This window comes from Synchiropus splendidus, chromosome 2 (assembly GCF_027744825.2).
Source record: "Synchiropus splendidus isolate RoL2022-P1 chromosome 2, RoL_Sspl_1.0, whole genome shotgun sequence".
Lineage (NCBI taxonomy): Eukaryota > Metazoa > Chordata > Actinopteri > Syngnathiformes > Callionymidae > Synchiropus > Synchiropus splendidus.
The window spans coordinates 31,294,695-31,308,763 of record NC_071335.1 but is presented as its reverse complement, the minus strand read 5'-3'; the positions used below and the strand labels follow the sequence as shown (position 1 = coordinate 31,308,763).

The 14,069-nt window shown below is 43.2% G+C and overlaps 1 protein-coding gene across 5 annotated transcripts in view; it reads right to left on the bottom strand.

The window, feature by feature from the left end:
- The window catches only part of LOC128754761 (glucagon receptor-like), a 29,056-nt gene extending 15,262 nt beyond the window's left edge, over positions 1-13,794 (bottom strand). For 3 of the 5 annotated variants that reach the window (XM_053857607.1, XM_053857608.1, XM_053857611.1), the window contains exons 1-2: positions 13,590-13,782; positions 12,422-12,554 (exon numbers count right to left, since the gene is read on the bottom strand). In XM_053857607.1, the coding sequence (XP_053713582.1) occupies positions 12,422-12,489 (68 nt within the window). In that variant the 5' untranslated portion in view covers positions 12,490-12,554; positions 13,590-13,782. Of the gene's footprint in view, positions 1-2,273; positions 2,377-12,421; positions 12,555-13,589 lie in introns of those variants that run through there. The other 2 variants (XM_053857609.1, XM_053857610.1) reach the window with 2 other exon arrangements.
- Between the last annotated feature and the right edge of the window lie 275 nt (positions 13,795-14,069).

Genomic DNA, 14,069 nt, shown 5'->3' with positions numbered 1-14,069 from the left:
ACCGTGAACATGGACACATTTTTAGCTAAAACGTTTCAAACTCCATTCTGTTCTGGTCTTCAAGAGCTTCTTTGATGTTGAAGTGTGGGGCTGAACGGTGGCCAACACAGAGTGGCAGGCTCAAGTGTCTGTGTCGACCAAGTCTGAATCTCAGGAGAAGATATCGACACTTTTCAGGTGGATGCAACCATCTGGAGCAGCAGTGGACGGAAGTTGCGAACAAAATATAAAGGTGACAGTGAGAGTCAGGAACCTAAGGCGATGAGGCGTGTGACACATGAGTCTGACTCTCTGTTGCCTCTCCGTTCATAAGTCGCCTTAGGATTCAACAGGCAAAAGCAGCGGATTTGATCAACCACCCTCTAGTGCAGCTCTTTATGCAAATGTCATCTGTGAAGCGTAACCACTCTGCACCAAGGTATGGATTTACTGTACAATCAGTGATTGGAGTGGTTGTAGCATTAACGTCGGTCCATGGAGACCAACAATAATTGTTGTTTGCTTCTGGAGAAGAATGCACGGCGTGTGTGTTGCGTGGTGGTGAGCCTGCATGTTTAACCTCTTTGTCAAGGAGTCAGTCCTTGAGTAAAAACACACATCAAAACACTTGGTTCTCCTTACTTCTGGTCTTTAAAATGTGGTTACTCACAACAAAAAAATGATATTTTGTGCAACAAAATCTTGTATTTTATTATGCAGTAGTGAAAATTGGATGTTTTTTTTGGATGACTAACCACTACTTTCAACATGTCTTTGCTCTACATGATGATCATTTTAACACGCACGCCTCTCTGACATTTCGGAAAGAATGTGAGAATATCAACAAGATTTCTCCACATGAACTTGAGGAAGTCCATGTAAGGCAGGAGTGTCCATTTCGTCAGTCGCGATCAACCAGTCGATCGCCATTGGAAGAGTAGATAGGCGGCAGGGCCATGAGGTGAACGTGCGAGGACGGATTATTCAACTGTAGCTTGATGTAGCGCTCAGCAGGTCCCATCACGCTCAACAACAAACTCCATTACGGTCATGAGAACCTGAGCAGTTCCAATGATGCTTTGCAGCCCATAAAAGTGTTGGATCACTAGAATATGAGATTCACAGGCTTCATGTCACCAAAGTCGAGCTCAAAGTGTGTCCACCCCCGACATAGGGCAACTTTCCGAATCCTGGTAACACATCTCAGCGATACTTAAACCTTACTCTCAGAGCCTTGCACTGCCTTCTTGACCTTCCTCTCCACCTTCTGCCTGGCAGTTCCAACCTCAACATCTTCCTACCAATGTACTGGCTCTCTCTCCTCTGTACATGTCCAAACCATCTCCATCTAGCCTCTCTGACTTTGTCTCCTAAACACCTGACCACATGTGCTGTCCCTCTGATCTACTGCTTCCTGATCCTATCCATCCTGCTCACTCCCAGAGAGAAGCTCAGCATCTTCATCTCTGTTACCTCCAGCTCTGCCTCCTGTCTTTTCCTCAGTGCCACTGTTTCCAAACCATACAACATTGCTGGCCTCACCACCCTTTTGGACACTTTCCCTTTCATCCTTGCCGACACCCTTTTGTCACACATCACACCTGACACTTTTCTCCAATGATTCCATCCTGCCTGCACCCGCTTCTTCACCTCTTTCTCACACCCTCCATCACCCTGGACAGTTGAGCCTAAGTACGTAAATATCCACCACCTTCTTTATCTCTGCATCCTGTAACTTCAGCTGTCCACTTGGCTCCCTCTCATTCACACACATGTATTCACACGTATTGCTAAATTTCTGAATGTATTTCTGAGATAAGGAACTATAAATATGTGATATTAATAGATACTGATACTCAAATTCTGCCCTTGTTTCACCAGATCTGTATCAGGTGTAGTACAAATCTACGATCTGACTTTAACTTCCAAGTTAAAAAAAAAGTGCAAAAATGAATTATTTAAAAAACAAAAAAAGTGCACCCTCTTCACCCTCAAAGAAATGCAGCGGCTGATCAAGTCTAAGGAGAGAAAGTAACATTGTCTTCGTCGTTCAGATGAGCGGCCACTCAGATCCCACAGCAACAGTTGGATTTAATATTGCGTTTGAAGAAAGGACCCTTCAGCACGACCGTAACGCTGTTAGGTTCTGGTGAGCCGATTCATGGTCCTGAATCGAATTTATTCAATTGAGCTGGACTTTGAGCTAACTGCAAGAATATCGACATCCAAACAAGCAGGGGATTTACACCTCAAGACACAGGAACCTTTATCCCGCCACCAGTTTGTCAACTCACCGATGGTTATCTGTGTGGCTGCTCAATAAGCTGAACGAGCGTCTGTCTTGTTTGACTCATCAGATGGTGAAGCCTCGAACTCAGACTCTTTTCAGAAACGCTTCTCTGCTCAGGAATGGAACTGATCATCAGTAATGATGATAAAATAAAGCTGAGTTGAACTGATGCAAACGGCATGTAAGAGAGGCTGCGCTAATGCAAAGTGTTGTTTTGACATTTAGATCAGAGACAGTCGCTGAACAATCGCATTAAACCTGTGGAGCAGATCTCACTTCCACTGTTTAAGCAGATTATCTGTCCCGCGGTGATGAACTGGTGATTACAGAAGCGCGTACAGCAACAGGCACATTAGCTTTCCAGCAGCCTCGCCACTTGCTCCCCAGCACGAAGACCGATTTAACTGATCAGAGCTTGCTGTTTCTGACAGATAATGTGAGGAACTATGGCGCTAACTCAACTCTGTAGCATGGTGTCAGACGTGTGCAAGCTTATCTTGGCATTCAAAAATAAAAGCTGAACGTAAATACTGAAACGTGCTCTGCAATAAACACAATTGTCATTGTTATTTGTCTCACAACTGTCATTTTTGCATCACAGTTGTTCCCTTTTTTCACAATGCCAATATTTTTTTATGCGGCAGGTGAGTTTTGACAGGAAGACCGGCACCGTCACAAATAACCAACACATCCTCACTCCCATGGCGCCATGTATTGACGTCCTATACCGCCCGAAACGTGAAAAAAAAACAATGGACGTTCATTCATTCTACATTTAATAACATGTCAAATCGCTATTTAAAAGCCCATCAACGACAGTGCGCATCCCGCGCTCGTGCATTCCCACATTCTCTGTGTGGAGTTATGTGTAAGTAAAACCTGTTTCTTTTCTCTGCGTCATGGTCCTTATACGACGCATGCCGCCATATCTGAACGCTTCTTTCAGTCCACTGAAACACCTATGCATCAACGTGCAACGCTGAAGGCTGCCTTTGTCGTCGGTATAGGACGCAAAAGTCCACTTCCCCGACGTCAATATATCACGGTATGGGAGTGAGGACGGCTTGCAAATAACATGCACATTACCCACCCATTTAAAGCCTGTCCCTAAAAGCGTGGACACAAACTTAAAATGAGAAAATGAACACGCTATCATAAACAAATTGGCAAACAAATAATGAAAAGGCAAAAACAAAATACATAAAAATTGAGATTTCAATGAGTACTATTCAACCGAAACTTAAGAAGCAGTTGTGGTCCTCAGATCAAAACATTTGACTGACCCTGGTCCAGTCACAGCAACTGTTTTAGGGGGAAGTAATAAAGCCTCCACACTTCTGGATCCCATTGACGGTAAATGTCATATTTGTGTTTGGCATTCATGCTATATTCATACTAAACCTTCAGACCAGCATGACACAGGTGCTTTTGAAGCACACGTTCTGTGACAGGCGTAAACATGCGGGGCACACCATGTGCACGGAGGAACGATAAACACAGTTTTCAAAGGCCACGACTCTTCCAGAATTCAACATCACTGTCAGTCGTCCCTTCAAATTCAAATTCCCAGCACTGACGAAAACATTAGCGATTCGAAGTGACATGGTTCATCATCATCACTTGCCAGTCTGTCGACGTCCTCAGCTCCCTTGTGCGTTCTTAACAATAAAATGATATAATGAGATGCTGTGGAACATCTCATGCGTTGTTTCTGTCACATCACACGACGACACGACGATGCTGAGTCAGCAAATCGCCACAGTATTGACCCGAACATGGAACATTGTGACTCCACACAGAAAGGCTTTCAAAACTAGGGCTGCAACTAGCGACTGTTTTGAGAGTCGTCTAGTCGTGGACGACGCTACAGTCGACGAATAGACACATGACATGTGCGGGGTGTCCCCTTGCAGTGTAGTAAACAAAAAGAAAGAAAGAAAGGAAATGAATGTAAAGTGTTAAATGCACAAACTGTGGTGTGAACACTCCACGAGTCCTTTGATCTGTCTCCTCTTAGTGCAGTTGAAATGATGAAAGCAATGACGTCACAACTAGTCGACTCATGAACCTGTCAGCAAGTCATTTTTTAGTCGATGACAGTCACTGCAGCCCTCTTCAAAACACAGCCTTGAGCTGGACTATATTCTCTGGCCTTCTTGCTGTGCAAGAATGTTGTCTTCATTCTAAAGACTACACAAAATTTCTTCCTTTAATGTCATCTCTGTATGACATAGTGCTGACTGAAGGTTGCGGTCAAAGGGATTTGGAGCGCTGGCTGTTCAGCATGTGACGTAGCATGTCGGTGTGCCTTCCATTAAGAATTAACCAGGCACAACATCCAACAAAATAGTATGTGCCGGTCCGTGGTTTGTCAAGGGCATACTGGCACACGCTTAATATACATTAGACAAACTCACTTTGCACGACATTATGGCAGGTAAAGGTGTAAAGCTGACTTTAACCCTGGATCTAGAAGACATGCATAGTGTGTTCACTTATATGAAAAACATAGCTTCATTTATTCTGGTAACACAATTTGGCACTTAACAATTTGACAATTATTTTCACTTGAGGGATTTCTACATGTACGTCTCTTTGTGTTTTTAGGGTTCGAACGATGCAATGGAGTTAGTTATCTTGTGTTGTGTTGGTGGCAGATTTATGAGAGCAACGTGTTGGCGACACAGCTGTATAAATCTGAGTGTGTGGTGAGGCATGAATGAGTTAAATGAGCCACATGAAAGAAACCAGGTCATCACAAAGTTGTGTCCTTCAATGATTTGGACCTTGTCATTCTCAACTTCAACAATGAAAACTGAGAGTCGTGAACAAAACATGTACGTAACTGTAGTGTAAGAGAGAGAATCTCAAACTGTTGCCATGGTAGCAGTGAGTCACCTTCAGATTTGTCTGAGGTATTGAACATTTTGGGGGGGTGATCTGGGGGGAAATAGTCACCCAGAAATTGGACAGTTAATTGAGTCTAGGTCCACAATTATTTAATCAGTTTGACATTTAACAAACAAAAATACACAATAACAATGACATATAGGTATCATACACTCAGCACTCTCTGTAATTACAAACCAAAGAAGTATTTATGAAAACACTCTGCACCTGTGCTGCCACAGTTACTTTGAAAAAGTAATCCAACTACTGATTACTTCCTCAAAACATAACTTAGTTACTTTCTGGATTACTTGAATTTAAAAAAGTTAGATTACATGCTGCATTTTGCAGCCAACTACAGCTCTCATCGCCTAAACAATATCTTTTATGTCAATTTTGAAGGTTGGAGTTCTTGGGGGTGCAGCGTTTTTCCATGTTTGGGGTCATTTTATTTTAGCACAATAGTGAATATATGTGAATGTACAGTCAATGTTTGACTTTAACACACTCTAAACTATTGGAGCGAAAATCACACACAAAAAGCAACAAGTATGAAAAACAAAACAAAGTGATATATTGCCATTTATATAATAAAATGTAGGGAATGCCCCATTATGGTGCATAATTATTATTATTTTGCTACTTTTTTTCTTTTTTAACTACAAGGCAAAAGTTTACTCAGTCTCACTGTGTCACTTCTCCTGGACGCAGTAGTTGCACTTAAGTGGCTGCTGTTACTCGCTTCTACGCTCCGTCACGCCAGACCATTTTATTTCTGACTTTCGAGAGAAAATGCAACATCAGTACCGTTTCTGCACCAAGAAAAATAATCTATAAAAGTCTAGAAATCTATCATAAGTGTCATTTAACTTGACCTATCAAAAGAATAAAAAAAAACTGGTACATAGTCTGCACTTTCGACACATTTGTGAGGCTACTTTATTTCACTCTCTTTAACTGGTGAATCTGCGTGTTGGTGGACCCTACAGGGTTAATACTGTCATCTACAGCAGACAATAATTCAAAGTAGTGGCATTATTTTCAGCTGGAAACATGCATCTCTCTCCTCACGCCCTTGTTATTTACTGCCGTGTAGCCGGCGGCTTGACATGTGACCTGCCTGTTCAAACCGTGACTGGCGTGTCCCGCACATGTTGTCATGCCTAAAGATGCTGTTATCGAAAGTGAATGTTAATAGTTTGCTTCCCGACAATGGCAACAACCTCCCGTCGGCTGTTTTGAATGGCATTCGACTTACGTCCAATCCGACTTACGACCGGTTGGTAGGAACCGATCCCGGTTGTAAGTGAGATGTTACTTGTACTTTGTTTGAAATAGTAACGCGGTAGATGACTCGATACTGAAAAAGGCTGTGATATAAGAGTAACGCGTGACTAAGTAATAAGTTACTGGCATCACTGCTCAGCACACAGAATTGACGTCACGCTGTGTTGGACCCAGTTACGAACACAGTCAGCAAAGGTACCAGAAACACCAACAAATGACCAGTCTGATGGATAAGTAGAATAAAAATACTCAATCTTGGCTTCAGCAGTTCAATATGAGAAACACAGGCAAATTCTCCTTCATCTCACAAGCTCTTTCTTCAGCTTAGCTTTTACACACAATCGCATTGCATATTTACAGTGGAGAGAGCGCCATCTATGGGCTGGGAAGATAACAAAAAGCTCAAGGAATCTTTATGAGCAAGTGGAATGGATCTTGTATATTCTGACCATTATTAGATCTATTCAACAGTTTGAACAATAAAACATAGGAAAACAGTAAGTACTAGTAGTATTGATGACGCACAATATTCCAATAAGAACCAGGACTGGAAAGATGTCAAATAAAAGACTGGATTGGGCACTGTGGTGAATGATGTAGAGCCACAGTGATTTTCATGCTGACTACTGTGGTTACGAGACTTTCATTATGAGCTGCTGGAGCCACGTGGGTCCTTGGGCAGCATCAGCCTTCTCACTGATGTCAGTGAAGGTAGACACGTTTCCCTGCTCCTTTGAGAGGCACGTTTCATCCCTTTTCAGGAGAATAACATCCCCTATATGATGACATCCGCAACTACCTTTCACAGACTTGAGAAAAATGAGAGCTTCATATAGGCTTCTCTCTGTGCCATGCGTTCATTTAAAACATATTTCCATTTTCCACAGCTTACAGATGCAGGTGAAACGAAGCAGTACCACCAGAAACCGCGGGGGGACAGTGTTGCTGTTACTGTTGTTCTAAAGAGACGCAAAGAAGACATAGCAATGGCAGATATTAGCTGTCCTCCAGTAGCGATACATTTAACGGCCGCACTGACCAACAACGCTGCGTTCAATTCCATCTTCTGTGCAAGATGGACATTATCCTTTTCCAAGTGGCCATGTTTGTTTTGGAGTTTGTGGTTGTGGTATGTGATCAGTGATGGACGGGTACATTTTTGCATGTAAAGGGAGCATAAATGGGCCTGTACAATGCAAGGTATTTTAAAAAGGCATCAAGTCAGATAAAGTGAAACTGATATGACATTCCAAACTCTAGTAGAAAGGTAATACGGTGACAATGAAATGATACAATACAAAGGCTGACAGCAAAGGACAGAACTTTTTGTTTATTCAGTCGGTTCCTGCGAGGAGCTGCAACACCAGACCATCCTTGAGAAAATTGCTTTTCTTTACCAGGAAAGTACTGCCTCATGCGTTTGGGCTGAAGAAAAAAAAGCTTTTTGTCCAGCTACCGTTACCTTCCAGGTGTGCCGCAGAACACACAGAAACTGTCTTCAACAACCGGCTGACCCTTCACTCTAACATGAGGAGTGCAGAGGATTTCCCCTTTGAGAATGCACTTACTCTGAAGGTTAAAATGACTCGCGGAAAATAGAACTTCTTTCCTTCACATGCTGGTTCCATGACATCAGAGCAGACCCAAGCGGGTCAAGGTCAACTCAAAAAAATCGTCGAGCAGTTGGAACACTCTGCGTCCAGCTGCGACAGGACTCCGCCAGAGGACGGGCATATCCTCTGTGTTCCAGTCAGTGGCTTCCTTCAGGCCACAGACTCCTGTCCCAGCCGAAGGACTCTGACAAGGAATTGAACTTTCTAACAACCAGCACACAGATAAGCTGTGGTTTGCCCGCAACAATGGACCTGCTCTGTCAGGACAATAGATTGCGGCAAGCCGTAATCGGGTTAGGAATAGAACCTGAACGCTCGATAAACCAACACCTAAATACAGCTCGGATGGATGGATCAGAGGGCCTGAAGTTAGTGTAGCTTTCCACATTATACTATGATCTACTGTCTTCTTCATGCCGTCATTCATCTCATTGGACATCTTCCTGTTCCTATATACCTATTAGTCCCAACACCAATTCTCTTGCTGTGACCAAACTCAGGGGAGCAGCTACTTTGTGAACCCAATACTTTAAAATCAGCCACTTCACACCTGCCTACACTGCAGTCTATGACTTTTCCATTAGAGGCCTCTGCATTTTTTAAGTATCCTTGTACAGTTTGTATTCATTCTGACTGGGTTTTACGTTGGCAACAAGGAGATCATGAGTACCATCTGTCATGTTTTGGAGCTGCATCCCACAAGGATTGCGGCACTTGGGAGGCAGATATGGCTTTGAAATTCCATTTAACCTCCATGCAAATGAACTATGCTATGAAATTGTCCTTGCATTACACTTTTCATATCTCAAAATACAAAACAGCAGTCTATGTCTACAGGTCAAACAGCATGGAGAAAAAGAAAATGAAACAAAAGTCTAATAAAACAAAGCTCTATTTGGTTTTGAACATGACAAGTTATTGAAGAGACCAGCAGACCAGGGTAAGTGAGGGGATCTTAAGACTGGAGAGATACAGGGAGTTCAGGTTTTCCATCAGCAAAACTCTGACCTGCTGGAAAGCTTGTGCTCAGACCAGGTGTTTGTCTATGGCACACTTGAATCAAAAGGGTCAACTCAGTGAAGGCTTTGTTCTCTCAAACTGCTTGAATGAATCAGCAAAAAAAAGTTCAAATACATTCAAATGCCAAACCTATTTTCCATTTACTGTTTTTGGGGTATTGCAACCACTCCAGCCAGATAAAAGTCTTTGGTCTTTTTATTCCAGACTGGAACATCACATTCTGTTTCAGTACTGTTCGTGACTGGCCGAAAGGTTGACATGACCGTCAGAATAATAATAATAAATCATCAATAAGAATAATAAATCATCTGAAGAATCAATCGCACAAATGCACGTTCACTTTCCATGATTCTAAAAAAAGAAAAATCTATTCATTAAAAAATGTCCAGCAGGGGAATTAATGATTTTTCAATACAGTGATTAATAATTAAATAGTGATCATGTTCGCGAGTTGAGGTCATCCGCTCAGGATGATGCCTCTGTGGTGAGGCGCTCCAGCATGTCGAGCAGGGAGGAGGCCGCTACAGTGCATTGGCAGTGTCGGTGCCCTGTAGGGTGGGATTCTGACCCGAGATTTTCCTGCATAAGGGGAGCGTTTCACAGCTGTTGTCAACACGAAGTGAAGCGTGACTCTCAATGTCAGGAGGACACCTTTTAAGGAGGACTGTCAAGGACGTACAATGCTCTCCATCATGCCCGAACCCTCCCTGCCAAACTCCCCCTATGTAGATACAACCCTGGCATATGTCCCACTGCTTTACAGTTCCAAGAAGATAAATGTCTGGGTCTTTTTATTGTGGCACCTGCCCCCACGATCTGACCTCGGATAATGGAAGATGATATCAGGAAGAAGGAGCTTCTACCTGTAGCACCAAGCCTGATGATGTGTACCATATCTTTATGTTAATGGCTCCCCAACTCGTAGCAGAAAACCTCATTAAACTGGGTCTGACTGTCAGATTCAATAAACCCCTCTGAGCAGTTGACTGTCCACTGCCTTATATCCCAAGCCAGAATCATCAGGTCCAGCAAAGAAGAACTTCATTCATACGATCCATACACTGAGAGTAAAAAGGTTATTGAGGATGCGGCATCGTTCTAATAGAGACTTTTGTGAAACAGTGAGGTAAAAACTCACAGTATTTGTCACTAGGCAACGTAGAAATAAAGGGGTTAATGGCAAATTTACATTCAGATCACGACGTCACAGTTCTCTTCCCTGACCAGGATTGTGGAATGGAGATTGTATATCACTGTTGTCCTCCTCCTCCTCCTGCCTCTATTATTCTGCCAACAGAGCTAGAGGAGGGGTCTGCAGAGAAGCAAATACAGAGCGCTTTCCTTCGTCTTCAGACCCTGCAAATCAATTTAAAAAAAAAAAAGCTTTACATTGGAGCTTTTTACCCTGAGATGAGCCGTTGGTAAATAAGGGACACAAAGATGATTCTAACCTTGTTCACTGTCGCAGTGCATTGCAGGACGTATTGTCTAAAGAGGAGCGACACACATCAACAACAGTTTTGTTCCGATTTTCCTTGTTCCCAAGGAACACCAGACTATCGCAAGTCAGAGTACCTATCAGAGAATCTTTATGCCTGCGTGTGTTCAGAGTGACTGACCCAGATTACACTTTGAATTTGAAGTTTTGCCTGAGCAATCACTGGATATGCTGATATATGACACCTAAGGGTGGTTTCACACTGCGGACTCTGTCACGAGACAAAGTGCGGTCGGCTCTTAAGTCGGAAATGTGAACACAAGCGAGTCGGGATTTGGCCGCGGACATGATCCCGCATGGAGAGCTGCCCCTCGTCTCAGGAAACTCTCAGCTGGTGGTGAGCTTCTCGCCTCAGGCGACTCTGCGTTAGTTGCCGGAAACTACGCGTACAGCGCGACTCCACACAAACATGATAGATGCCGGGCAGTAAAGGGTCTGATCGCTGTCTGGGCGCACAACAACGTTCAAATGCAACTTGGCAAAGTCCCAGAACACTGAGGTGTGCGGCCGGGAGCTGCAGGAGACTGGTGCTGTGGCGCAGCGCAGCGGACCGGGACTCGTGATAGTACTAAGAATTGACAGGAATAAGGTGGTCAAGCAGATGGTGGTAAACAGGTTGTTGCGCAGCTGATGACGACTTCCTTTAGACCTGCTTCATCATGGGCCACAAACCAGCTATTTTGCGCAGCTGAGAAGAGGCAGAGGTGCGAGGCTGCACAGCAGCGGGCGATTCAACTCAGGCCACCTGAGACAGAACCCACAGTGTGAAACCGCCCTAAGATCCAGGTGCTGCCTGCTGGTTAACATATCCAGTAGTGTTCCCTTGTTTCAACCGGTGAACCTACAGATGACATTATATTGAATTTAAAATTCTTAAAACCATGATCATGAAAAAAATCCTCCAGTATCTGAGTTGTTTCTCGGAGGAGTAGGTCATAAATCGGCCGATAACAACGCACGCCTGGGTCTCATCAAATCAGCAGTGTAAAGTGTTGAGTTTTAAAAGTAGAATTAAAACTACAAACACACAGCAGATTTCGCATTCACTCCACACGTTGGTTTCACAGCACGTAAGTTGCTGTTTCGCATGTAATGCCCACATCTCTGCACTCATCGAGGCTTGATTTACAGTTTGATGTTTTTTTTTGACGGGTGGTTTTTCACGTTCACGATGTGATTTAACCAAATAATGAGTCAAATCATGTGTTGCGCTGCTTCACAAGTGTCATGCAGTTGCGCCACTCGGGTTAGCTTTTATATATAAACAACAAACAGGCAGATGTCGAAAATCTAATTTTTTTTTTAACATCTTGAGTTCGTGGCGTGATTTCATCAAATTCTATCAGTCTGTGTTCTTGATTTAATCCCAGACTCCTGCTCTATTCATTATCCTTCATATATTCTCTCAAACAGGTCTGGTGTAGAAGGGACAACAGCAGTGCCGGGATTTCTGGCGTGACAGAAAAAAAGCGCAAAAGGTGGAGCAGTTTCATGTCCCTCACCAGCCAATGTATTTCAAGATGGAGTGTGATAATGACGGATATAAGAAGACATAACATTTCGAAAATTCCGATTTTTTTTAAATTTGAAAAACTAAAAATGCTTGGTAATCCACAGTGAGTTGTAATAAAATCGATATTTTTGAATTTATCATTTGTTGAGGAAACAGAGGCAAAGCAATTGCTTCTGAATGTCAAACAGCAAATCTATGTCATTTCTTAAACCCTGTCAGCGCCTCATTTCATCAAACCATGCCGCTAACGCTGCCCACCGTCGCCCGCACCACACTCACATGCGCAGGCCCTTTTCAACATCAATAAAAACTGCACAGTTGAAGAGGATTACATTAAAACCATGTTTGAGTGTTTCTCATGGTGATGACAATCCTCCGTCCTCATGTCTCTCCTCCTCATGCGTCCGGCCCATCTGAGTCTGGCTACCTTCACTCCAGCTGACCCCTCCCACTAGCCCTCTCCACCTGTCCAACAGTAACAACGAGGTTACGGTAAAACCACAAATACCGCTTTATATTCAGTCTATTGGCTGCAAACTCCCCTGACTCTGGCAAGAAATGTAGATTATAATGATGCTGTGATGCAACCTGGCAGCGTCTTGCTGTTCAAGATACACGTCGACCTCTGTACAACAACATTCTTCATGCATGGCTGTACAGTATCATACATTTGGAGATCCATAAGAAAATATCTTCCAGCAGAGCCAGAGGAAATATGATGCATTTGGAAAAAACACATGGGCAACTACACACAGTTTGTCTTTACATTATTGCATTATTAATGCACCAGGCCTCTTGTATTACTGAGGAATCTGTGTGCGCGTGTGTATATACAGTACATGTGTGTGTGTGGGGGCGTGTGTGGCATCAGAAACATGGCTGGAATATCACACAAAGCCCATCTGTGCCCTGACAGAGTAGGACCATGCACTGTAGAAGCCAGTGCTAGAATTCTCTAGTCGTGATAAAGAAATGAAAATGTGCAAGTGAAGGATCGTCTCGCAAAGTCTGAATTAAAGTATCCGTCGTCTCCGGTGAGCAATTGTGACTGTAGTGATAAAACATTCAGCTATGTATCTAAGTCTATGTAAATTTTACAATATGCAAGTAAAATAAAACTAATATTTTAGCCCAGAAAAGAAGGTGATAAATACATGTTAGACTGCAGGTAACATTACAGTGAATGAACTGAAAATATGTGTAGAATGTTTGGGGAATCTTCAGCTGTATAAGCAGACACGGCTCTAGTTTGATCGTGAAGTTGAAGGCGCTGGATATTAAAGCACATAATAAAATATTTATCCATTCTCAAACTCATTGGTAAAGCTCATGAATCCATCATAATACGGGGCTTGCTTTATCTACTTTATGTAATTTGAGATCATCGGTTGAAGACTATTAGTGAGCGACCTGCTTTGCTGATCGATTTAAAATAAACGTGTATCGAGGAAAACATTTCTTTCACGCACTACGTTGTTGCCTTTTTCTCACTTTCCTCACCTGACCAGTGTGTAGTCTGCATCAGCGACGCAGCTGTCCATTTCCGCCAAGTGTGTCCATCGCCCTACTCACACTTTTGCTCAATGTAGACCAATCATATGTGACTTTAACAGAAAAAGAAGTGTTAAAAAGAGTGACGCTGGGCTACGCATGACTGGGAGTTTCACCTCGAGGAGCCAGATCTAGAGGCTCTACTCGCGGAACGTTTGTTCAGTGGACGGTGTTTTGAAGAACATGTGAGCCTGTGAACTGAATAAAAGGCAAAAGCTGCTGATCAACCAGTCAGAGGAGGGAAGAATGATGACATCACTGGATGCCTGCTCTCGAACCCAGTGGACCAAAGCTGAACTCTGACTGGTCAGAAGACGGAACAGTGTGATATGTGGAATAGGCTGGGGCAGAATGTGATCACGCACCACTGGGTGAATCATCACCACATGGCAATAACCGTTCAGCTCATAATTTCAGGGGGACATCTTG